At 41.2% G+C, this 25,169-nt stretch overlaps 1 protein-coding gene across 2 annotated transcripts in view; it reads right to left on the bottom strand.

Annotated features, from left to right (window-relative positions):
* Nucleotides 1-25,169, bottom strand: part of PELI2 (pellino E3 ubiquitin protein ligase family member 2) — an 87,324-nt gene that overhangs the window by 44,479 nt on the left and 17,676 nt on the right. For both annotated transcript variants that reach the window (XM_054067869.1, XM_054067870.1), the window contains exon 2: nucleotides 14,937-15,066. In XM_054067869.1, the coding sequence (XP_053923844.1) occupies nucleotides 14,937-15,066 (130 nt within the window). The remainder of the gene's footprint in view (nucleotides 1-14,936; nucleotides 15,067-25,169) is intronic.

Here is a 25,169-nt window from a genome sequence, read left to right as displayed (position 1 = left end):
CAACCCAGCCTTGAACACCTCCAGGGATGGAGCAGACAACTTCCCTGGGCAACCTGGGCCAGTGTCTCACTGCTCTCATCGTGAAGAAACTCCTCCATATGTCTAGTCTAAATCTGCCCCTCTCCAGTTAATATCCATTTCCCTTCATCCTATCACTACAAGAATATATAAACAGTCCCTCCCCAGCTTTCTTGTAGCCCCTTTCAGGTACTGGAAGGCTGCCATAAGATCTCCTTGGAACCTTCTCTTCTCCAGGCTTAACAATCCCAACTCTCTCAGCTTGTCCTTACGTAGGCAACCAAGGAATTCCTTCAGACTAGAACCTGTTGAATGAGTTTCTCATATATCCTGCTCAACAGACAAACTGTTCTAAATTGTCTTCAATCAATATAACAATCCCACTTGCAAAAAACTAGGGTTATGCTTCATATCATACAATGGTTTGGATTAGAAGGGACCTTAAAGATCATCCAGTTTCAGCACCCACGCCACAAGCAGGGACACCTTGCATTGGATCATGTTGCTTAAGTGCCCAAAACAAATTAAGTGATATTAGAAATCATAGAATCATTTGGTTGGAAAAGACCTTTGAGTCCAACCTTACCTGTCCACTGCTAAACCAGATCCTTGAGCACCTCATCTGCCCATCTTTTAAACACATCTGGGATGGTGACTCAACCACTCCCCTGGGCAGCCTCTCTCACTGCCCAAGAACCTTTTCAGTGAAGAATTACTTCCTAATATCTAATCTGAACCACCCTTGGTACAACTTGAGGCCATTTCCTCTCGTCCGATCACCTGCCGCTTGGAAGCAGAGACCAACACCCACTTCCCTCCTTTCAGGCAGTTGCAGACAGCAATGAAGTCTCCCCTCAGCTTCCTTTTCTGCAGGCTAAACAATTCCAGTTCCCTCAGCCACTCCTAAAACTTGTGCTCCAGTTTAAAGCCATTTCAGAGGCACCATTGTCCCTTTCTTTAGCAAATGGCAGCGAATTGCAGTGCTACAGACTAGCAGAAGTCTGGCTAGAAAGCAGCCTAGAGGAGAAGGATCTGGGGGTGTTGGCTGACAGCCAACTGAACATGAGCCAGCAGTGTGCCCAAGTGGCCAAGAAGGCCAATGGCATCTTGGCTTGGATCAGAAATGGTGTGACCAGCAGCTCCAGGGAGGTGATTCTCCCTCTGTACTCGGCACTGGTGAGACCGCACCTTGAGTACTGTGTTCAGTTGTGGGCCCCTCACCACAAGAAGGATGTTGAGGCTCTGGAGCGTGTCCAGAGAAGAGCAACAAAGCTGGTGACGGGGCTGGAGAACAAGTCTGACGAGGAGCGGCTGAGAGAGCTGGGGTTGTTTAGCCTGGAGAAGAGGAGGCTGAGGGGAGACCTTATTGCTCTCTACAACTACCTGAAAGGAGGTTGTGGAGAGGAGGGAGCTGGGCTCTTCTCCCCAGTGACAGGGGACAGGACAAGGAGGAATGGCCTCAAGCTCCACCAGGGGAGCTTCAGGCTTGGCATCAGGAAAAAAATTTTCACAGAAGGGGTCATTGGGCACTGGCAGAGGCTGCCCAGGGAGGTGGTTGAGTCGCCATCCCTGGAGGTGTTTAAGGAACAGGTGGATGAAGTGCTGAGGGACATGGTTTAAGGGAGTGTTAGGAATGGTTGGACTCGATGACCCAGTGGGTCCCTTCCAACCTGGTAATTCTATGATTCTATGAATAAGCTGAAGCAGCACAATAGTCAATACTTTTGCTCAAGTAGGTTTAAATACTTGAAGGTTTGTCATAACTCACAGATTGTTCCTGTTGCTACAAGAACAGCACAAAAGGGTGGTGAAACTTTCTACCTGCAGGTATGAAATACTACGCACAGAAAAATATTCGTTGTGTTTGCTGAATCTTTAACTTCACCAAAACAGAAGCATCTAAAAAGGAGCCACTTTAATGAAGCCCCATGGGAGCACAAAGATAAAGATAATTGCAGCTTTGTATTAGTGCACATCAACTCGAAAACGTCTGTTACGAAGTTCAAACAGTTTCACAAATTAATGCAAGATTTTCTTCCAGTTAAAAACAAACAAAAAACCACCCCACATAGCACTTATGTAAAAAAAACATTCCTAAAAGAACAATACGCCTAAGTTGTAAAAATAAAAAGACAGACATTCTTCTTGGAGGAAAAAAGAGTTATTATGAAGCTTCTCCAGTGCAAACACTACAAGAAAAGAGCTGAAATTCTGTCCGGATCTGGAAAGTATCATTTTATTTGTGACACCAGGAGATCACAAATCAGTGCTCTGCCACTAGACATGTAGATGGATGACTGACACCTCCTGCACAGGCTAGCTTCCAAGGAAAATAATAGTTTTGAGGAAATGATAGTTATGAAAGAACAGCATGGATCCTACATTTTTCCCGTCAGTAGCAAAAGGCCTCAGTACCATGGAAAATATAAAAACAGAAGAGTTTGAAGTCAAGTGTAACATGTAATTTTTAATGCTTGCCTCTGTGCATCTCACTTAACAGAGCACATAAAGTACTGATTTGCAATATGAAATAGTGAAACTAAGAGATAATCTAGTGTAACTAATATTCTAATTATAGAAGCATGTTTATTACTCCAAGATTCCCCTTCACAGAAACATGAACAAACAGTAATGCAATAAAATCCTACAATTTCCTGCCTTACAAAGTTAAGACTTATTTATTCAAGAAGATTCAAAACTAGGATTCAATGGAGATTTTCAGATTTAAGCCAGAACCGGCAGTGTTCTGAACTACCATCATGAACACAAGCATTGAAAACAAATAATTCAGAGAACAATTTGTAGTTCTACATTTTAGATTATTAAAACAATGTTTTGCAGATCTTAAGTTATATCATGGAATAGGTTGGAAAAGACCTCTGAGATCATCCAATCCAACCTTCAGCCCAACACCACTGCGCCTACTAATATGTGAATATTCCGACAACACATCACCTCTCTTCTGCCTACATTGCCATAACCTCATCTGGAGAACTGTTTCAAGTTCTGGAATCCTCAACATAAGGATGCGGAGCTGTTGGAATGGGTCCAGAAGAGGGCTACAAAGATGATCTGAGGGCTGGAGCACCTCCCATACAAGGACAGGCTGACAGATTGTGGTTATTCAGCCTGGAGAAGAGAAGGCTGCAACGAGACCTTATAGCAACCTTCCAGTACCTGAAAGGGGCTACAAGGGAGCTGGAGAAGGATTGTTCACAAAGGCTTGTAGTGATAGCACAAAGTGCATTGAGTATAAACTGGAGAGGGGCAGATTTAGACTGGACATGAAGAACTTCTTCGCTATGAGAGTCATGAGGCACTGGCACAGGTTGCCCAGGGAAGGTGTGGCTGCCCCATCCCTGGAGGTGTTCAAGGTCAGGCTGGATGGGCCTTGGGCAGCCTGATCCAGTGGGATGTTCCTGTCCACGGCAGGGGGGTTGGAACTAGATTATCTTTAAGGTCCCTTCCAGCCCTAACTATTCTATGATTCTATGAACTCGAGTTAGGGGACAAGAAAAGAAACTTGCTAGGGCAAAAATTATTTTCTCATTTTGCCAGCTCAAGAGGAAAAAAATCTCCAATGATACCAACCTGGAACAATGGATCACCACGGTGCAAGTGGCAATAGTATGAATGAAAACTGGGACAAACCAAGTGCCACAACTCCTGAGCATACTGGACTATTTTTACTTTATGTATTCCAGTAGGAACAAGGCTCTACAATTGCAGTGAGCGCTAAGCACAGCGCATATATATGTTTTATACATTAAATGCTAAACGAGAAGGAAAAAAAAGATGAGTACGGTTTTAACATTGTTCTTTCCAAAAAGAAAGTGTTCTTTAAGTTATGTATTATATCTGTTTTCCTAAGATCCACAGATCACACAAAAAGAAAAGAAAGTGCAAGCTTCTTTATCAGCTTATTTCCACATTATACTTTATCTTCTGATAAAAAGTTATTAGGATATATCTTTCCAAAACCATGTCGCAGCCAGACGCACTATGTCAATTATTAAAATGCAATCCCCTCAGCCCCAATTCTTAAAAACTCAGTTAGGAATTAACTCCCAACTTCATAACTCTGCAGCAATTTGCCTCAAAACAACACACCAGAGAGTAAGTCTTCACTATGTTTACACATACAGCCAACCAAAGTGAATACTTGACAAGAAAACCTGACCTGGACAGGTATCAATCTTAGTTTCTGTCAAAAGCACTTTAATGTAACCACAACCCCTATTTTAAAGGTAAAGTGTTTTTCCCCTTGTGTGAAGTCAAACACAGCGTAACAAACTATTAACGCACAACTACTACAGCACAGTATAACCATAATTACATTAATACAGCACTGACAACGCCAAGAGAGATAGTGGAAGACCCACCACTGGAAACACTCAAGGTCAGGTTGGATGGGGCTCTAAGCAACCTGATCCAGTGGGAGGGGGGTTGGACTGGGTGACCTTCATGACCCCTTCCAACCCAAACCAGTCTATGATTCTATGATTTAGTAGATCTTAGGCCTTTCTGCTCCATATGCAATTGTTTGCTGTTGACAAATACAGGCATGCATGAAAGAGCATTTAAGTCTCACGCTGGCTTTAGTTAGTGGGCTCTAAATAAACAGCCATAAACAAAACCAGTTTCAAAAAATCAGTAAAATATACGCATTTACATGATGCAATGTATATTACACAAGTACGGAACAGAAAAAAGTTCTGGAATTAGAGTAATGAATAGGGCCACCTGAACTTTACAGCTTCATCTTTTCACAATTTACTTGCAACCATGGGTAAATTCACACATCCAAAGGAACTCAGCACATATACAACTTCTTTCCTTTCCGAGATCCTTTTCTATTTTTTCCAGAAAAAAAAAAAAAAAAGAAGTTCTTCAGGAAGAGTCCTGGTCTTTATATGCATCATATACTCTCAAATCTAGTAGTATCTGCTACTACAGTACGAAGATACTCAGATACAACATTGAATAAACAAGATATTTTTAACCAAGGAAACTAGCATTAGATCTTCCCAGTAACAGTCAAGATAACACAGTGATATTTTAAGATATTTAACATGGGCTGTCTCCTGCACAAGACTGCAAATATTTTGTTTTGACTTCCAGTTTATTATTTCACCGAAGCAGCAAAAGAGTCAAAACATCAAACAGTACAATTTGGGAAAGCTTTGAGGGGGAGGGATGAGTTAGGAAGAACACTGAGCTATTAGCAGTTTCGCAATCCAGCTTTCCAAGGCCAGCTTTCCACTTGGAACAAAACAAGAGCAGCTGCCCATGCTGAAGCAAGGTCAGCTTTGTTCCTGCCCGCCTCCCACCTGGACCACCAAGGCACTGCCTTATTACTGACCTTCAGCAGTGGAAGGTTCTTTGGTGGGCTGAAGCAGAGAGAAAATGGTGTGGAAAACCAAATGCTAGCATAAGAAAACAGGGAGAAGGAAAAATTTCTGTATGTATTACACAGTAGTCTATTGTCTGAAGTTTATAATATAACATTTGCTACAAAGCGTAGCATTCAAAAGTAACCCACAAAGCTGCCCTCTCCCCCTACCCAGTTCCTTTCAGTTCTCGTTCCAGTTTTTGTGGGTTTGCAGTCATTGTCCTATTCAGTATTTCCTCCAAACCTGCTTTGTAGAAAATTCAAACATGAAGACAGGCTGAGAGAGTCGGGGTTGTTCAGCCTGAAGAAGAGAAAGCTGCAATGAGACCTTAGAGCAGCTTCCAGTACTGAAAGGAGCTCCAGGAAAGCTGGGGAGGGGCTCTGGATCAGGCAGTGCAATGATAGGATGAGGGGAGATGGTTTTAAACTGAAAGAGGGGAAATTTAGATTAGATATTAGGAAGAAATGTTTTTCTAGGAAGGTGGAGTTGCCCAGAGAAGTTGTGGATGCCCCATCCCTGGAGGTGTTCAACACCAGGTTGGGTGGGGCCTGAAGCAAACTGATCCAGTGGAAAGTGTCCCATGGGAGGGATGTTGGAACTAGGTGATCTTTAAGGTCCCTTCCAACCTAAATCATTCTATGATCTGTAAGCAATAGTGCCAACAAACGTGGAAACTAGAGAAAATCAACCAAATCAAAGTGCTGAAGACTTTCTGACCATTCATGCACTTCTTTGTGCATTCATGCAATACAGATGAAAAGTTTTGCTTTAACAACTCACCAAACACTCTAAAATCTCAAGCACAAAAAAACTCACCTCTCCCTCACTTTCTCTCAACCACACAATCTCCTTAATTACCTCTTCTGGAAAGTTGGACTCGGGAGGAGACAGCATATTAAACAGATATAGTCAAAATAACATGAAGAGAAGAGCTTCAAAGAGCGGTTGGTTGGTTATCTGTGTGATCTGCTTATGTCCACCTCTGCAGTGATGGACTCCAAGCAGACCTACCCAAAGACACAGTTGTGGGAAAGAATCTCCCAGAGCCCACACTTAAAGGATTGAAGGACAGCTTTTCCCACATACAGCATCTGCATGTTTCAGCAGTAGGGGTATGTTACGCTGCCGACACATAATAAGGTAAATATCAGGAGCTGAACCATTCTGCATGAACAGTTTATATCACCAGGGAAGTTCCAGGTTCCTTTTAGATTCCCTTTGCTTGAGAAGAACATCCTCCACTGAAGTTGACCACTACTGCTATAGACACAAGAGCTATCCCAAGATGCAAACAGAATGCTTTGTCAAAGCCATCAACTGGTTAAGAAGTCTGAGAGGAGAAACAGAACTGCATAGCTACAGGTAACTAAACAACATGTCCTGGAACCAACATTTCTTTGGTCACATGGAGACACGAAATGAACAAATAAATAAATAAATAAAATCAAGCCTATGTTTGCTTCCCTTTTCCTTACTCAGGGCTAGAGGAAAACAGAAAAGTTTGTCTCAGTATCTTAGCCCTAGAACACAGGAATGGATCCCTGGGAAATCTGTAGAATCACAGCGGTGGTAGTTGTCAACATACAAGCTGCGCGTGCAACACTTCTGGATAATCCCAGACCAAGACAGATCACCGTTGTTAAGACACTGTTCTCATGAGCCACCAGTGAAATACCAGGCCAGGGGTCACTGGAGTGACAGCTCCAGCGGGAATACGCGAATCTGACTTCTGGCATCAAATCCACAGTTTTTCAGCTTGACAGGGACTGATTCCCCTCTCCTCGCTTGCTGATTTTATCAAAAAGTATCCATCACTCCCTGACCACGGTGAACACAGTGCAGGAAAGATCACTCCAACCTCACTCTGATATGGAGCTGTAAGAAAACCAAGCACTGCAAAACCAAGCAAGCTGGCAGTGCTGGGTGTTTAATGAGTTTCCTCAAGTCAAAGAGATAGGCATCTGCTGTTTCTGAAATTAGAAGTGCAAAGTTTATATTACCACATGCATTATCTCATGTCAGGCATCTGCAGAGTCTAGAACTTCCTGAAGTACTGGCAGAATCACTACAGACAAGAAACACGCAGAACTGAAAGGCAAGTTAGTACATAACACAGTCTTGCATGGAGGTCTTGTAAGCACAAGCTCTACAGTAGAGCCAACGGCTGGGCAAGCTTGTTTTAATGGAAGGACAGCTTCCATTAAAAAAAGATAATCCAAAAAGTAATGACCTTATAGAAGCAAGCCTGTAGTGCTACAAAATTCGAAGTTGCTCTTACGGCCATGCAACAATCTCTGTGTGTAACGCTACAAAGCTTAGAGCATTCAGCGAATGAAGCATCACCACAAGCACTTTGCTGGGGACACACCCCTTCAAAGGATATTATCCTGATAAAGTACTCCTTTTTTTCTCCACAAATCTCTGTGAGATCTTTGGTGTTGAGTAGGAGCAAAGCAGCAGGACCCCAAAACAAAGTTGTCCTGCATCTAAAAGAAAGCATAACATGACTCAGACAAGAGGCATACAAATAGTGGGAAGAAGAATCTTGCAGTCTCAAGTCAGTCACCCCTCTGCTACTTCTCTCAGTAAACAGATGAAATTACTCATTTTACAGATGTAGCCATAAAAGACTCCCAAAAAGAGAAGTATCTAGATGTTGTTCTTTCCATCAGCAAAAACTCAAAACACTCTGGAAAATAAGTATTTTCTAATTTGTAAAACAGGAATAGCAGCTGTTGGGTTTCTTTGAAAAGTTAGTGTTGGCCCATGAATCTTGAATTGCTTTCTATGTTTTCGAAATAATTGCTCCCCTTGACAAAGCCTTAGAGCATAGGAGCCTCATCTCCCCTTTGAGGCAGTTCCAACTCTCCTGTTCCAGGAAAGCTGTTCCATACTGCTGTGACTGAGTATATGCTACCTCATTTTCTGAAAACACAATATTCCACTCATTTAAGACAATTCTGTTTGGACACTACCGTTTGAGGTAACAGGAAAAGCACATACGTCATTAGTTGCATTTTCTCTGGACACCATACTTTCTTTTAAGCATGAAACAACCTATACAGATCTATCATCAGCAATGAATCCTCCAAGAAGCTTCAATTTCACTGAAAGAGCATAATAAGGTATACACTGCCTTATTTATAATGTCAGAATATCTGCCTTCAGTTCTGTGGCAGAAGTCTCAGTCAAGCACAGGCTCTGCGTCGTATGTGCTATAAAACTACATTCTACACAGCCCAGAATCCAACTGACTCTCTATGGGGGCTTTGCAGTTCAAAGCTAACGTGGAAGTCATATTTCAGACTTTATACAAAGTCCCCCCATGACAGAGATGAAGGATGTTTCCAAGCAGTAGCTAGGAATTCCAGTATTACAGATGCCAACAGCCACAGACTCTTGCAACAATTATATACGAGCCCCTGTACTCCATCGGGCTGCAGCACAACCATCCAAACACCTGGAAGACAACAGCAGATTGTCATCACCTTTTAATATTCTAGGGAGGTACTTGCTTAGTAATGCCCACTCGCAACGATGTGTTATCCTCAACAGCAAGTTCAAAAGGCAGTACCCATCACACAAGCAGAAACAATACACTCAGTCCATGCAGCTTCATTTGATCCAAAAGCAGTTTCGGGTTTCCTTCTAAATTTTCAGAAGCCCAGCCCTCAGGAGACATGCACTAAGGCTTGACCCATTACAGCCAATTAAGAGTCAGAATAGAATAAATGAGTAACAGCACAGAACAGAGCTGCTCCACTACAGTAGGTGGTCTAAAATACCCACTCTAAACCCTAAAGGATGGTGGAGGAAACAGGGAGAAACCAGTCATATTGGAACAATATAGTTTTAAACAAGTCGCACTACATGAAGCTAAAGTAGTGGAATTGTTATCTTTAAGAGAAACCAGCAGCTTTGCTGCCTGCAGTACAAATCCTACTTGTAGCTTTTCCAGTGGCACAAAATTGAGGACATTCCCTCATGGGCAGCAAAGCTTTGCAGCATCTGACCTTACACTGAAAATCAGCTTGGATGTAGTCTCTACCTAGTTCTCCATCTCCACAAGACTTGAATCCTCCAGGTTGTTTTGGACAGGGCAAAGGAAGTTGCCAACTGATAAGATATTGCGCAGGGGTGTGTTACGCAGCCTGTGAAGTGGAAGTGTATGGGGAAATGCAACGCTCCCCAGTTTCTTAACGCTAGCTCTGGTGAACACTGCATCTTCTCCTGCTTTCAAAAGGGCACCCAAATTCACACAGAATCTACTCTAAGTATTGATTTACAGCAGATGTAGTTTAAACCGTTTACAAGGAAAGCAGTTTTTGATCTTTTGTCTGCCCTCTGAAGGGAGAGCATGAAAACAAAAAACAATGTTAAGTCATAAAAAAAATAATTGTTGTAGTCCTCAGCAATTTTTAATTCCCTTTCCTTCACTAAACATCTGGGTTTTGTTAGAAAACACTGTAAAGTGTTTTTCCAAAGCCTTTGACATGCATTCTGCTCAATAGGCCCCAAAAGCTTAGGAAGGAGAGCTTCAAAGAAACAGTTGTCATTTATTAAGCTGTATCTAATGAAAATGGTCTAACCATTTTCTTCTGGCTAACCAGTCCCTACTCTTTGCAAAGGCAAAGGGTTAAGGACTTGGCATGTTAAGATAGAAGAAAAAGGCACCCTACACCAAGGAAATCATTATTCAAGCAGACTCAGTTTGATAAACCAAAAAAAAAAATCTGCCTCTGCAGAACTCAGGAACTCTCAAGATACCTATGTGATTAAGTTACTTCAGAACAAATTAGTGCTCCATGAACCGATTACACCATAAATGAGCCCAATAGGAAAGAGGGAAGCTGCTGACAGGCACAGCACCCTCCTGACAGCAGCTGAGCTCTACAGCTCCCATCCAGAATGAACACTACAAAGCTGTCAGTGCCAAAAGCATTTCTGGTCTTTTTAGTCAAAATTCACATTTGAGTATCTCAAAGCAGATGCAATATCTACAGTAGATAACTGAAGATCCTATACTTTCATTTTCTCGCATCACTCAAAGCACAAATTGCAGCTCTCTCCCAACCCAATAATTATTGGTATGGCTGCATTTTGTTCTTCGGCAGCACCAGCATGAAACTTGATTTGAGCTGCAGGAACCCAGCCAGTGACTATACAAGCTGCTGTTGTGATACCACAAAGCAGAAGCCAACTCGGCAGGTAATTGGACTTGAAGTCAGAAAGATCTTCCCCAGTCAGCTTGAAATAGTAATTTCACAGGGGAGAGAACAGGTTGCCTTTATCTACCACAGGTTACCAAAGGAAAACTTTGATCCTAAGAAAGGCAGACATCATAAATACCAAGACGTACCACCCTGAAAAGGTAATTAAAGGTGAGGCTTTTTGCACTCTGTAGCAATTCAAAAGATATTTGCAATCTTCTATCAAGTCATTATTACAAATGCAACCATTTAAGCATCAAAGCACAACAATCACTTGTTAGAAAGGAGTACTCATAGCACTTGCTAGTAATATTCTCTTGCCCACAGACTCAATATTTCAGAAGGTCTCAAAAACCACACATGCTGTTACAACAGAATTAACTCATGCTTCCAGAGTCCTCCTTGAGAGCCCTGGAGGACTAATGGCAACAATTTATGCTTCCTAATGCCATACTTCAAATATATCAAATACACATGAAGCTCCTTCATTTTTCTAACCTTCACACCCATAGAAGTTACTCCAAAGCATTAGAAACCAATAAAGAAATCTAAATACATACATACATATCTAGAGCGATGGTGCTTTATGTGACACTGGATCAGGTTGCTCCAAGCCACATCCAACCTGGCTTTGAACATCTCCAGAGATAGGGCATCTACAACTTCCCTGGGCAATCTGTGCCAAGGTCTCCCTACACTTACAGGAAAACATTTCTTCTCAAAATCTAATCTAAATCTCCCCTCTTTCTGCTTAAAACCATTCCCCCTTGTCCTATCACTACAGTTCTACTACTTCTGATAACTTTTCTTACTTATGTCAATGCCAGCTGCCAGCACCCCTTGTACAGTACAGGTGGAGTTCTCTCCCACGGTTCCACAAAAAGAACAACCTCCAAAGATGGGGAAACAGGAATGAAGATACACTTGTGTTCGCACAGAGTGAAAGTGTTAATGTCCCATTGAACCAATAGATGGGATGTGTACAGGAAGATGAACATCTGCACTTGGCAGAAATTGGGATCATACATTTTTATTTAGACAGGGTATGTTATTTACCTACTTAAGGTCTGTAAGAAAGCTATATTGTCCTCAAATAAACTGGTTTTATTTTCAGTTACATACACCTCTTTCCCTGTCAGACATGTATACTCCAGACCAAACAAACCTCACAAACCTCCAAAATACAAAAAAAACACCTTAAACCTCTTATAATCCCCCCCTAAAACCTAGGAAACTCCAGTTTAGCATCCCATCATCCCCAGGTGATTATTCTGAAAACTTACATCCTCCTCACTACATTCACCACTTACTTGAAAATTCCTGCACAAGTAAACTTTGTAATCATCTCAGACACCAGCAGACCTAGAGTTGAGTTCCACAGCACTATTCATCCTGCGCGAAAGCTACAGTTAAAGACAACCCAAACGAAAAAAAGCCAGGAACAATATCAAAAGTTAGTTGCAAACAGCTGTAATTGCTTGCCAACAGAAATCAGCAATCCTAGCTATGTCACCATGAGCTAGTAGTTAATTATACCTAAGAGTCTGGTAGTCAGAGGAAGGTTTTCAGAGATCCTACAATCATGACTGAGGACAATAGTCTTCATCAGGAGCCCTAAGTGAATGCAAGGAATGGCCTCTCCTGTGACTTGACAGTTTGAAATAAGCTTTCTAGCCTAGCAGAGGGGTTATTAAAATCTCAAATAAGGTTCATAGACAATTAAATCTCACACTTCCCCCCCCCCCCCCCACGTACCCCAGACATGCACAGAGACACAACAGACAAACTAAGTTTTAATCTGCCCTTCTTACAGGAACGTCAACTTTGAAAATGCTGGAAAAAGTCCATCTTAAAGGGTCTGAGTTTTGTAAAATAGAGGACACTAGAAAATCTCCTAAATGGTGCCTAAGCATAGAGTTAATAAAATAGGCTTTAAAGTTGAGTGCATAAAGTGGGAGAGACACACGCATATTTTTTAACACTGATAAACTGAGACTTATTACCCTATGCAGTGCTGTCCCCCTAAATTCACCCATTTACCCTAAAAAGCCAAACAATTCTCAATTTGCTTCGGCACCTCCAGAAAGAACGGTAGCAAAAAACAGGCACTCAAGTGGAAAAAACAAAAGGCACTGATTCATATGCAATTAGCTCAGCTAAATTTACTACTGAAACCATTGCAACTCCAGCTGTCCTTGACACCTGCAAGGCAGGGACAATGGAACATGACAAGCTTCCTCTTAGGATCTATTGCAGTTCTCAGGCTGACATACTAACTGAAAACTGGTGACAACTATGTTTCTTGAGCCATTGCATAAATAGAATTAACACAAAACCAGCGATGCACCTTTATTCAAGCATCCATGCCGCAGCGGAGACAAAACAAATGGAGACAGTCAGTGCCCCACCCACCTCTGCTAAATTCTCCACCCAAAAAGCATCATTACTCCAAAAATAGCATGTTTCTTTCTACTGGAAGATCCAGTTTGCACAGTGACAGACACACAAAACGAAACAAAAGACTGTATCTGAAAAGTTTGAAGGAAGGATGTAAAGGGAGAAAACCTGTTAATATCCTGCAGAGCGCAAGCTCCCACTGTTTTATCTTCCTTAAATAAGTTAGCCTGAAAGACTGAGAGCGGAACAAAACTTTTGAGGTCAAGTTGCACATTATTATCCAAGAACAAAGCAGCTCACTCTTCCCTATTAGTCCGTTTCTGGAATCATTAACAGAAGTTGTGCACAGAAGCCATTCCTAGCAAAACACATTTAGGCTCTGTTGTTCAAGATGTCAGAAAAGTCTGTGAAAGTCTTAAAACGTAAGCGTCCTTCCTGTGCGTCGAAAGAGCTCTAACTGCAATGCGCTGCAGCACTGTGCTGGCAGACATCCACCAGCCTTGCCTCAGACAACAGGATAAATACACAAAAGCTCTCTTGTAAGAGTTCAGAGCAAGTGCAAAAGAATACATTCACCCTGACATATCTACCTGAATCCAAACCCTCAAAAAGATGAGACTTAAATGTCTTGGACTCAAATGTTATCTTTATAAAAGTGCTAATTGGTACAGCACACATTTTATCTGTCCGACAATAACAACGCCGATGAACATTAACCAGATACCTTGCAGTGTCTGCCAGGTGTTTAAATATTTTGCAACTCAAATGCTGAAATACTATCTGCAGTCCACACACTTTAGATTATCCAGGGAGAACATGTATATATTTCCATCAGCTATGTAAAATGCTTTTTTTTTCCTTCATTTGTTACATTGGAAGCCACAAACCAGAGTTACCGACATATAAACATACGCTGCAGGCTGCCGGTTTTGAAGGACGATTTAATCAGGAAGATTTAACTAATGTCAAGAATACAAACACCAAAAGGTATTTACAGAAACTTTTAATCCAAATGACTACGCATTTACCTGCACTAGGCAAGTCCTTACAATCCTTAATAAAAATAAGCTCTGATATTGCATATTTTGGTAAATTTAGGCATATACTGTGCATTGTATGTATTATAAAAGAAAACACACACCGATACTATGTCTTGAACATTGTATTCTTATCTTGGTCTCAGCACGTTTCTGAGAACTGCGTATGTTCTCTCCCTCCCGTGATATGGATTTTAGTAAGAGTGATGCACACCTCTTACAAACCATGTATTTTTTGTGTCACCACAGAACTCCCCCTCCAGTTTGACCAGAACTCTATAGTCATTTTTTGCTTCTAGGAAAAAGGGTCTGAGAGAAGAGACACGATGACTTGCTGCTTGAAACATGCTTCATCACCAGAACTTTAATCTGTACAGTTCTATATGTTAATGTATTTACTGCTTTTCCTCCTTCACCTACACTAGGCTTCAAGTGAAAACATATATATCATTAATAGCAACAAAAATGAAAGGCCCAGAGGGGTCACTAAGTTTTTTACACCATGCCACTTATCTTCCTGAAGAGGAATGAGATATAGCAATCTCCTATTTCCCCAAGAAATTAGAACAGTTTTTTTGTACTCTATGGCTCAGATAAAACCATTGGCATGGACAAAGCTGTCTGAGTAAGGGCAGAAAAGTCAGATTATCTCATACCTCAGGTTAAAAACTATTTTATACAGGTAAATGGATTAAAAGTAAATGTTTATACATATATACACACACTCTCAGAGGAAGAAAATCCACTGTACACTTTTCATTAAAATGAATATATTCGACTACCACACAATAAACCAGCAGCAAGATAAATCAGCAGTAATATGCGAGTTGTTCTCTACCCAGGATCACCAGAAAACTGCGATATGCCCCACTGTCACATACCTTGGATGCTTGAGGAGTAGAAATCACATGAACGCTGCTGGGCTTAACTCCATTTGCCTTAGGTCGCTTATAGAGGGCAAATCTGCTTTTCCTGCGTCCTCTGTCACCATTAGGAAGGGAGCCATTATACCTAGAAACAAACAAAAGTCTGGCATAAAATACCACTAACTGGGAACACAGAAGAGAAAAGCAGTAATTTGGTCACCTTGTCCGGACATCATTAACTGCCTGGGCAAAATCAAAAAAGTAACATGACCACAGTAAATTCTGTTTCCTGAATTACAAGGATTCAAACATTCTTTACCTACCAGAGGTTGAAATTTTATTAATCATTAATAAACTCATCAACTACAAATGAAATGTGAGCTGTCCAGCCACAGAAATACTTCACCTCTAGAATTAAAGGAGTTTGGAAGAACAAATCCTAGAATCTTCTCTGTAACTTCAGAACATGGAGAGTTTTAAGTGTTTTTACCATCCCCTTTCCCACAGCTCATGCAGGGTGGAAAAGACAAGAGGAAGGACAAGGTTCATTTGGAAAAAAAAGAAAGTAATTTAAAGGCAAGTAAAACCAAGTGAAAGCAAATTTTACTCTACACATATAAAGGGTTTTTTAATTGCCTTTTTTCCTCTTTTTTTTTTTTTAATTCTAATCCTAAAGGCTTCATCTATTATTAAGGCAAGAGGATGCAAGTGTTTTAATTTACATGACTATAGCTGAAGACTCACTAATGCTGAGGTAGCTTTTGACAGAGTATCTCTAAGGACAGAGACCCAAGTGATTAACTCTTTGGAGAGGTCTTGAGCTTCAACGTGAAATAGCTCCTTCCCCAGAGAAGGAACCAAGTGGAAATGCCTTTGCAATGCACAAGCACTGACCTCTCTTGCCACCCCTCCCCACAGGTGGATGCTTCTCATCACAGTACTATCACCTGTAATGTTCTTGAGAACATTCAGCTTGTCTATAAGGATCATAGAATCATAGAGTGGTTTGGGTTGGAAGGGACCTGAAAACCCATCCAGTTCCAAACCTCCTATGACGTACCACAAAGAACTGTTAGGACTAGGCTTTTTAGGTTAGGACATTGAATCCTCTTCCATTCCTGATGCTCAGAGATTTCAGACTTTTACCTGAAGAACTACAGGTGTTATTTTACTTATAAACCTATTTTGTCTTATCGGTGAGGTTTATTCTGCAGTGATCACGTTTATCCCTCTCTTAAAGTTTTATGATCATAAGCTAACATCGCAGTCAGGAAAAGAATCTGAAAAGGAGAAGACGGGAAGATTAAAAAGTGACCGACTCCCTGCAAAGCAAAAGAGGTTAAAAAAGTTAGAAGAACTCATTATCTATTTAGAGGTACACGTAGACACAACTCAGCTCTACATCCACCACAGTACCTGCAGATTAAATCATTTGTAGCCTGCAGAAGGCCAAGAGACACTACTAGCTTGGGCTCATAAGAGTGCCTAAACACCAGTGATCTGAACTGCAGACTGCTGAACATTTGTGAACACAAACAAGAACAGACTTCAGTTTGAAATCATCTCTAAGTATCCTAGAACATTAAAAAAAAAAGACTTATACATTCAATACAAGATGCTAGAGACACTTCAGAGCTTTTCAGCTGGGCTACAAGTAAACTTGTTCTCTCACTCCCATTTTCATAGAGAAGACTGCTGTATTTTTCTGGAGATTAAAAGAGATTACCAGCATAGCAGAAAAACATCAGGAATAAACCACTATTATTTCATGCCAGGCCTGCTTGTATCTGGAAATTTGTTATTTACCCTACACAAGAGAAGAGGAGCTCTTGGTTAACATAGGCTGAAAGAGTTGGGGTTGTTCAGCCTGGAGAAGAGAAGGCTACGAGGAGATCTTATAGTGACCTTCCAGTACCTGAACGGGCTACAAGAAAGCTGGGGAGGGGCTGTTTACAAAGACTTGTAGTGACAGGACAAGGGGGAATGGGTATAAACTGGAGAGGGACAGATTTAGACTGGACATAAGGAGGAATTTCTTCACTATGAAGGTGGTGAGGCTCTGGCCCAGGTTGCCCAGGGAAGCTGCGGCTGCCCCATTTCTGGAGGTGTTCAAGGTCAGGTTGGATGGGGCCTTGGGCAGCCTGATCCAGTGTGAGGTGTCCCTGCCCATGGCAGGGAACGTGGAACTAGATGATCTTTAAGGTCCCTTCCAAACCAAACTGTTCTATGATTCTATGATCCTCATCAGAAGATACCAGTTTCTAGAAGGATACATCAATATGATCCACAAGCAACTTAAATATAAGCCCTTAAAATAGCAACGATTTGATTCTCCAGCTTGAATTTTCCTAGACATATACAAGTCTTTCTTTCAAAGACACTGTATTACCACAAAAACACCAGCAAGTTTTAACTCGCCTGAAGACAATATTCTTTCTGCAACTATTCTTATCTGAAAACCTGAGAAAGCAATAATTTCTTCAGAAACTATACATAACTAGTACACCACCAGCTTCACATTCTGTAATTAATTTTGCATTTGTATAGCTGCTAAGCAGTACCAAATTTAAGCATTTCTACTGTAAGTTAAAACCAGGGTAGTGGGGTTATTTTGTTTGGTTTTCGTCACATTCACAAAACAGTTGTAACTGGGAAACGCCGCTTGATTTCATTTCAGGTCTCCTTCGGATTTAATTATCTTTAAAAAAAGAGAAAGAAAGAAGCCATTCAAGGTTAAAAGGCCTTTTGGAAACTTTAAATAGGAGAGGAATACAAGCAAAGCGAAAGTTGAATTCATTCATCCTGATCAGCCCTGACAAGTTTTCATGAAAAGTTTTCCTTGTGCCAATTTCTAAATTTCGTTTGCACAAAAGGGCAGGAGGAATCAAGTGGTAGTTTTACCATTTGTTATGCTTTAATTAGAGACCTGCAAGATTTATTTTGATCTGACTCTGGTACAAAGAGCCAGGACAATTACTAGGCATTTATCTGTGCTTTACATGAAAAAAAATGAGTGTCCAAAAACTTGCCTCCTTCCGCTCCTGCTACCTTAGCAGATGCCTTCATTTTTAACAGGCCAGGTCTCTCAACTTATTCACCACAAACCAACCCTTCCCATGGCACTAGGGCCACACCTTTACTTGCCACCACCTAAATAATCTACATACCAAATGAACTGACATTTATGCCATGGGATCTTGTCAGCCTAAATAGGACTTGCAACCACCCACTCAACCCAGTGTCTCCATCCTGGTAAGTATGCAACTACCCACAAAGGCCACAAATTCCCCATCACTGAACACTTGGGAGATTCCAGGCTACCCCATACCCAACAGGAACTTCATAAACCAATCACAGAATCATGGAAGGCCCAGACTTGGGAGGGACCCACAAGGATCATTGAGTCCAACTCCTGATCTGCATAGGACAACCCCTCACACCATGTGTCTGAGGGCGTTGCCCAAATACTTCTTAAATATTGTCAGGCTTGGAGCCATGACCACTTCCCTGAGAAGCCTGTTCCAGTGCTCCAACACCCTCCTCTGGGTGAGGAACCTTTTCCTAATGTCCAACCTAAACCTCCCCCATCTTCCTACCAATCACAACATCTCTCCATAAGCACTGGCCTTCTCCCTGCATCCTTCCAATAGCTCCCAAAGCCTGATGCACTTTAGGGACCAGTACATTAGCATAATAACATCCTGCTTTGCAAGATGGCCAGCACTACCAAAGACAACCTGCAGCTCGAACTCTCCACTCCATAAGAAACCCTAAAATGTTGTTTCCAACTAATAAAGCAAACTAGGACAAATTAAATTCCACAGAGACAGAATGAGTATTTCTCAGATTATCCTGCTTGCATGCAGATCTACTGGATACTTCTGAAGTTCCCCAGATGTTCCAAAACATCAGACCAACTCAGGGGGTAAGAGCAGCCCTGTCCCTTTTCCAAATGTTTCTCGGTGACAACAACACTGAGACAACTATCATTATGAAACCTCTTGGGCTAATTATCTCTGTTGATAGAGCTATTTCTTGCAAATAAGGGAGTGGTGCTGGCAAAGGCTATGGGCACTGTAATTATCAAAGCCATTTTCCTACAGATTTACATCAAACAGCTGAGGACTTAGGTATATAATGAAATGCAAACTCCAACTAAGTTTTTCCCATGCTTGGGATATGTAATGAAAGCCTCTCCTTTGCCTGGATTCATTGCTGTCTAGAGAGCAAGATCACACAAGCTCTCTCCCACAGTCCGAACACTGTGGCGAGTTCCTATTTTCTGCAAGTCTTGTAGGTACCTACTTGACTGCTTCAGAGAGCATCAACAGGTTTCAAACCATTTTGTGGAACGGCTTGTTACACAAGCTTGTTTGGTTTGTTTTATAATAGGAACAGAGCTTAACCAACACCAAAGAGTAAACAAGACCTCTTGTTATTTAGGACAAGAGCTCTAAAAACCTTGACCTGTATCTTGAAAAGCTGGACTTCAATGCAGGGAAGTCATCCTCAAAATTAGTGAGAATATCTACAAGCTACCAGACAAACTCCTGCATATAGCTGTTTTTTTTAAACAATGCTATGAAAATACAAACTATCACGAAACCTAAATTCTTCTCCATATTTATGCAACCTAAACAGGTTCACAGGCAACCTAAACCTTCACAGGTAGTATTTCCTCTAGACAAAACCGAGCAACTTGACCTCATTTTCATCACCTAATACTGGAAGTTCGACTAGGTATCTTGTCATACTTAGATGTAAACCATCTCATTTCACAGACTCCGCTTTGAACAGATGACATGCTAGAGTTCAGTTGTTACTATGTCTGTAATGGGCAAGAGAAAGCACTTCTTTGCCATGCTAAATAAAGCCGCAGAAGTATTAGCAACAGCTTTCACTGTGAAGTCAGACTTGAGTGAATTTTTCCTCTTAAATACTTTCTAATTCCATCTAGTATATACTCAGCATATATCAAAAACTCAGCTTGTGCTTACATCATATTTTTACCATCACTGAACTAGCATGGGCCAATGCTGCTGCCAAAACCAGTAGTCCCACCACTCATTTGCTATTCTGTTCCTGCTACTTCTCTCACTGCATCACACAAAGGGGAAACCAGATTTATGCCTTAAATTTAGTTTTAAACCACACCATTTCCTTGTTCTCCAGGTCATTGTAAAGCCATAGAAGCATTTATATCAGCCAGCAACCAAGGAAAAACAGCACATGGAGCACAAGAGATTCCTTTGGAAGTATTGTAAGTCTCCAGTTATCATGAGATCTACAACACGGGAATTCTAAAAATACATTATTCACCTTTGCAATATCCAGACTCAAGAGCTTTTCACAACTGTACACTAAAGTCCTGACTAAGTGGAAAGCCTTTTTCTGCCAAAGCATACAACATTTACTCCCTTGGACACAGATTAAAAGGAAAGAAGCCACATGCTAGTTTATACCAAAACGCACACAGAAAACTTGACGATTCAAATGCTGACAACAAATTGTGTGAGCTTGTGTCTCCTTTTATGTAATAGCACTGCCAGTATTTCATACTTTTTAAACCACCACCCTTGTATTGCACTGAACAACTCATTTTGCATCTAGAACTGACACACTATTTCAGGAAAATAACTTGAATGGGTTTGGGTTTTAAGACAACATTCATTCCAGATATATTTTCCTGTACCAGACCTTCATAAAACAAGCAATTTTTGTTTATCAATTACCTGTGAATTTCAGTGGAGCAAGACAGAGAAGTTATTCTCAAACTCAATCTCATTGGGAAGTGTTGCCAAATAGCAAAAACAAAGTTAAGTAGTACCAAAGGTAAGTAGTACCTTCTGTACCAACAGGACATCACTGGTTTATTGTCTCCTTGGAAATCTATTCTCCGGTACTGTGTACTAGTGTTATAGATATTAATTCAATATGAATTTAAGACTAAGCTTGTCTCCAGCTATGACATGCAGCCATTTCTGTCCCATAAGCAGCCTCCACCACTAGAGTTAATTGTTAATCCTCAGCCTGTTCCTTCAGCGATGTTCTACCAGTGAATGCAAGACTCCTTCTTGAACACTGTAGAGTTTCACAGATGACTACAATAGATCACAACAAAAACGCTTAATGAAGTTTCTTTGCGGTTGGAAGGAAGATATTGTTTGTCCTTGTTATCATCCCCCAGCACTCAAACCCACAATGATCAAAGGTTCCTTTCTGTCCTGCAAAAAATGTACTTTCCCCTTTGCATTGCAGGTGCCTTTGGCAAAGTGCATTTGCTGATCAAAGAATGACAGAAAACAGAGCTGGATGGAACTTCAAGTTCCTAATCCATCCATTGATTGAGGACATGATCCAGTCCATCCGTGACATTTGTTTTAGCTAGTCTGGAAAATCTAGGCCTTCCCACCTCATTTCAACATCTTTAGAATTAAAACTCTCCCCATGCACACAGCAAGGGAGATTCAGGCGAAAGCAGGTCTCCTGCACTTCCTGCCAAATCCACCAAGGAACCTAAACGATATATTCCCTTCTCCTTTTCACAGCAGGCTCACATGCCAGAAGATTTTATTCTTATCCGATTTTTCTTTAGTTCTGAAGCAAAACATTTGAAGAACTTACTAAAACTAGTAACCTGCAAACTAAAGTAGCCTTACCTAAAGTATTTGTTACTGTAATAACTATAGCAATGAGTAATTCATAGGCAAGCAAAGGGCTTCCATCCTTTGAGTAACCAAGACCTTAGGTTTATGCAACCTTGGATAATCACATAATCACAGAATGGTAAGTGGAAGGGACCTCTGGAGATCATTGAGTCCAAGTCCCCTGCTAAGATAGCAGGGTCACATACAGCAGGTTGCACAGGGACACGTCAAGGTGGGTTTGGATATCTCCAGAGAAGAAGGCTCCACAGCCTCTCTGGGCAGCCTGTTCCAGTGCTCTGTCACTCACACAGGAAAGATGCTATTCCTCATGTTTGAGCAGAACTTCCTGTAGTCCAGTTTGCGTTCATTGCCCTGTTGCTGGGCACTGTTGAGAAGTCTAGTCCCATCCTCCTGACTCCCACACTTTAGATACTGATAAGCACTGATCGGGTTCCCTCTCGGTCGTCTCTTCTCCAGGCTGAACAGACCCAGGTCTCTCAGCCTTTCCTCATAAGGGATGTTCCAGTCCCACCTCATCATCTCCATGGCCTCCACTCGACTCTCCCCAGTCCTGAATGAAATACACAGTCCCACCTCTGCCTCTGCTGGCTAAGACATCTCTATAGGCATAAATGCTTCCTAATCACTACCAGCTTAATGAAACTTTTCCTGCAGAGCAAGAAAATCCAAACGAGCAAGTTACAGAGCCCCAAATAATCTCATCTTTCCCCAATTAAGAGCAATGGTTTTGCATCTGTAAGCTTCACTACCCTGAGAAAGGCATGCTGGAGTAGTCAGTTTTGGTTATAATGAGCTTTTCTTTTGTTCTTGCATCTGTGAAGTCATTTTACTCTCATTTAACACTTTAGAAAGCATTCCCTTCTCCGGTACTTCTGGAATACTCATTGGCACAGTGATCAATCCTGTGCATTCAACACAAGTCGTCTTCTCTTCCCCAGCACCAAATTTAGCACTGCCTGCCTAGTTTACGGCTGCCCATGCAGTCCCAGAGTCTTCAAAGAGGTTGCAGTGGTTCAGTGAAATGCAGTCTGACCTGGTAATTCCTCTACTTATCAGGCAGACTTTTAAGAGAGAAGGCCGATTTGTATCACTAGCTACTGATTAGTGGTTATTTCTATTTTTTTTAGCTACCTTTCAAAAGTTGCTCCTAATTGCTCTTGCTGCCATTAAGAACCTAGCAGTCAGCTTGACCCAAAATGCTGTGTCCTACGCTTATGGTGTTTTTATGTTCAACTACAGCTAACTTTGTCCTGATCAGAACCTGGAGTGTGGATTAGCTAAACACAAGGCTAAAAGGTTAGGCACGCCACAGGGAAAACAACTCAACCTATCAAAGGCACTGATCAGATAAGCTAGACCCTACACCAATTCTTCATGAGGGAAACTAAGTAGGACCTTATCTACTGAACACATTGCAAGTAATCACATGCGAAGTAGCTGAGTTTCTCCAGGGTGACCTTACTTCTCCCTTGGTGTTCTGGAACAGAACAGGTTGCTCTCCGGTTTGCAGGGAAAATGCCCATTTCTGAGAGGGAAAAGCCTATAGGTGCTACGGCCTCCTCCTTGTGTTATTAACACTGTGGAAATAGATATTCACGAGGCAGTGTGGAGGGTATTCATTGCTTATATGCAATATAAGCAGCACAAGAGTTTGATTAAAAGCTTATACTCTAGAAGAGCCTAACAGAGCACGCTAATGCAGGCTACTAGAACATCAGGATAAGTTTCAATTAAAGCAGTCAAATAACCTGACAGTTCCAAACAACTTAATAGCTGAAAACCTATATAGGCAGCCCGGTTAAGCACTACAGCCAGAGAAAAGAATGATTAGTCTCACCTACAACACAGATTTCTTAGAAGCCATCCATAATCATGATACTAACAGGGAAAAAGAGCAGTTACCTTTAATAGGAAAAAAAACAAAAAAAAAACAAAACACCAAAACCCTGTGTTTAAGATACATTGGAATTGGTATAATAGTAAGTAATATGCCAGAAGAGCATTAGAATGCAATGGGTTTTCCTGTTACAAAGCAAAGGGTAAGGGAATCTGTTCTTCCACATAATGACTTCCTTAACAACCCTTTTCTCCAACATTTTACTGCTCCCCCCCAGCAATTCATTTAACAAGGAGGCAATTTTATTCAGTGCTTTAAGCCCATCTCCAAAGCTGTCAACTAAACCCATTCACCACTGCATAAAACCAGCAATGCTAGTGCACAGCAAAATACAGGGTATAAACTAATCAAGATCATTCAAAGCATGCTTTTTATTCTAGCTAAAAGAGCATAAGAGGTGGGCAAAGCACCATGTGTAGTGAATCCTCTTTCCAACCCTAAACCTCTCATACTATAGAGGAAGTGCTATTCATCTGAACTATCTATAATCTAGCCAAATGCCACTGAAATTGTTTGATACGGCATTTTGTTAAACTATATACAGATAGATACGATAGAAAGTGAGATCTAGCTTTCACCACATTCAAAACAAGTCAAATAAACACAAAATCCCTTTCAAAGGAAAGTACTATGTGCAGCTGGGTTTTGATGGAAAAAGAGAAAGAAGTAAAGGAGGAAGACTGTTTATCCAAAACACCAGGGGCTTAGGATCCACACACTTTTGTATGGAAACAATCCACAATCTTCTCTTAAATACTAGATTTAAAAAAATAAAATTTTAAAAAAAAGAGACTGAAAGTTTCAAAATTAAGACAAATCAGACTTTACATAATGAAAGGGTTCAAGAGACCTCAAAACACACCTGCCTCAACATACCAAACACTCCTGAGCTATTTGTGCCTCATAAATGCTTGAAAGTACCAAAGAAAGCCGTTCAAATTTTAGTCGTCGGAATGAATAGTAATAACATCATGTTATATCTGAAACTTCACTACATTAAATATGATGGAGAAACTTCGGTTGATTCAAAGGTCCATTTGGGCCGTTAAAATAATGCACAATCCAGACAGTTTCCTAAGCAATCAAATGATTTCCCTAAAACACCATGAAGGACTATTTGACAGTTCACATTTTCATAAGTGATAGCTTTCTAATAACTTCAGCTATTCTCCAAATACAAGCAGATGTAATATCATTTTTTGTGATTCCACAGACAAGAAGTTATAGGATGTCTGCCACTTACAGCTTTTTCAAACACTCGGGCATGACGAGAATAGTCTTAGGTTCATTTCAGTATCGTTTAGCACAGAATAAGAGGTAAAATTTGCATCCACTTTGTGAATACAGGTGATCTCACAGGCAGGGAACTGAATGGGAAGTGAAGCACGCAACTACTGTATCCTGACCTGCAACATCCGTGTCAAATTCTATCAAGTTTAACATCCCTTCGAGTTTCCCAGGGAAAAGAAAGCCTCACAAATGCACAGCTCCTTGTTCAATCCTAACTGCTTATCAGAAACCCAAACGCTTGCTCAGAAACAGAAAATAAAGAATTGGGTTTCCTTCTCTGCAAGCACTACTGCCTCTCTTAACACAGCAGCTTCCTTGCTGTCACTTAAGCTGCATTATCACTGACAGCTACAGTGGCACAAACAGCTAAAGGCAAGATAATCCACCACACAG

The sequence above is a fragment of the Cuculus canorus genome, chromosome 5, assembly GCF_017976375.1.
Source record: "Cuculus canorus isolate bCucCan1 chromosome 5, bCucCan1.pri, whole genome shotgun sequence".
In the NCBI taxonomy this organism is placed as follows: domain Eukaryota; kingdom Metazoa; phylum Chordata; class Aves; order Cuculiformes; family Cuculidae; genus Cuculus; species Cuculus canorus.
The sequence above is the reverse complement of the archived record's forward strand: the minus strand, read 5'-3'. Positions and strand labels throughout refer to the sequence as shown.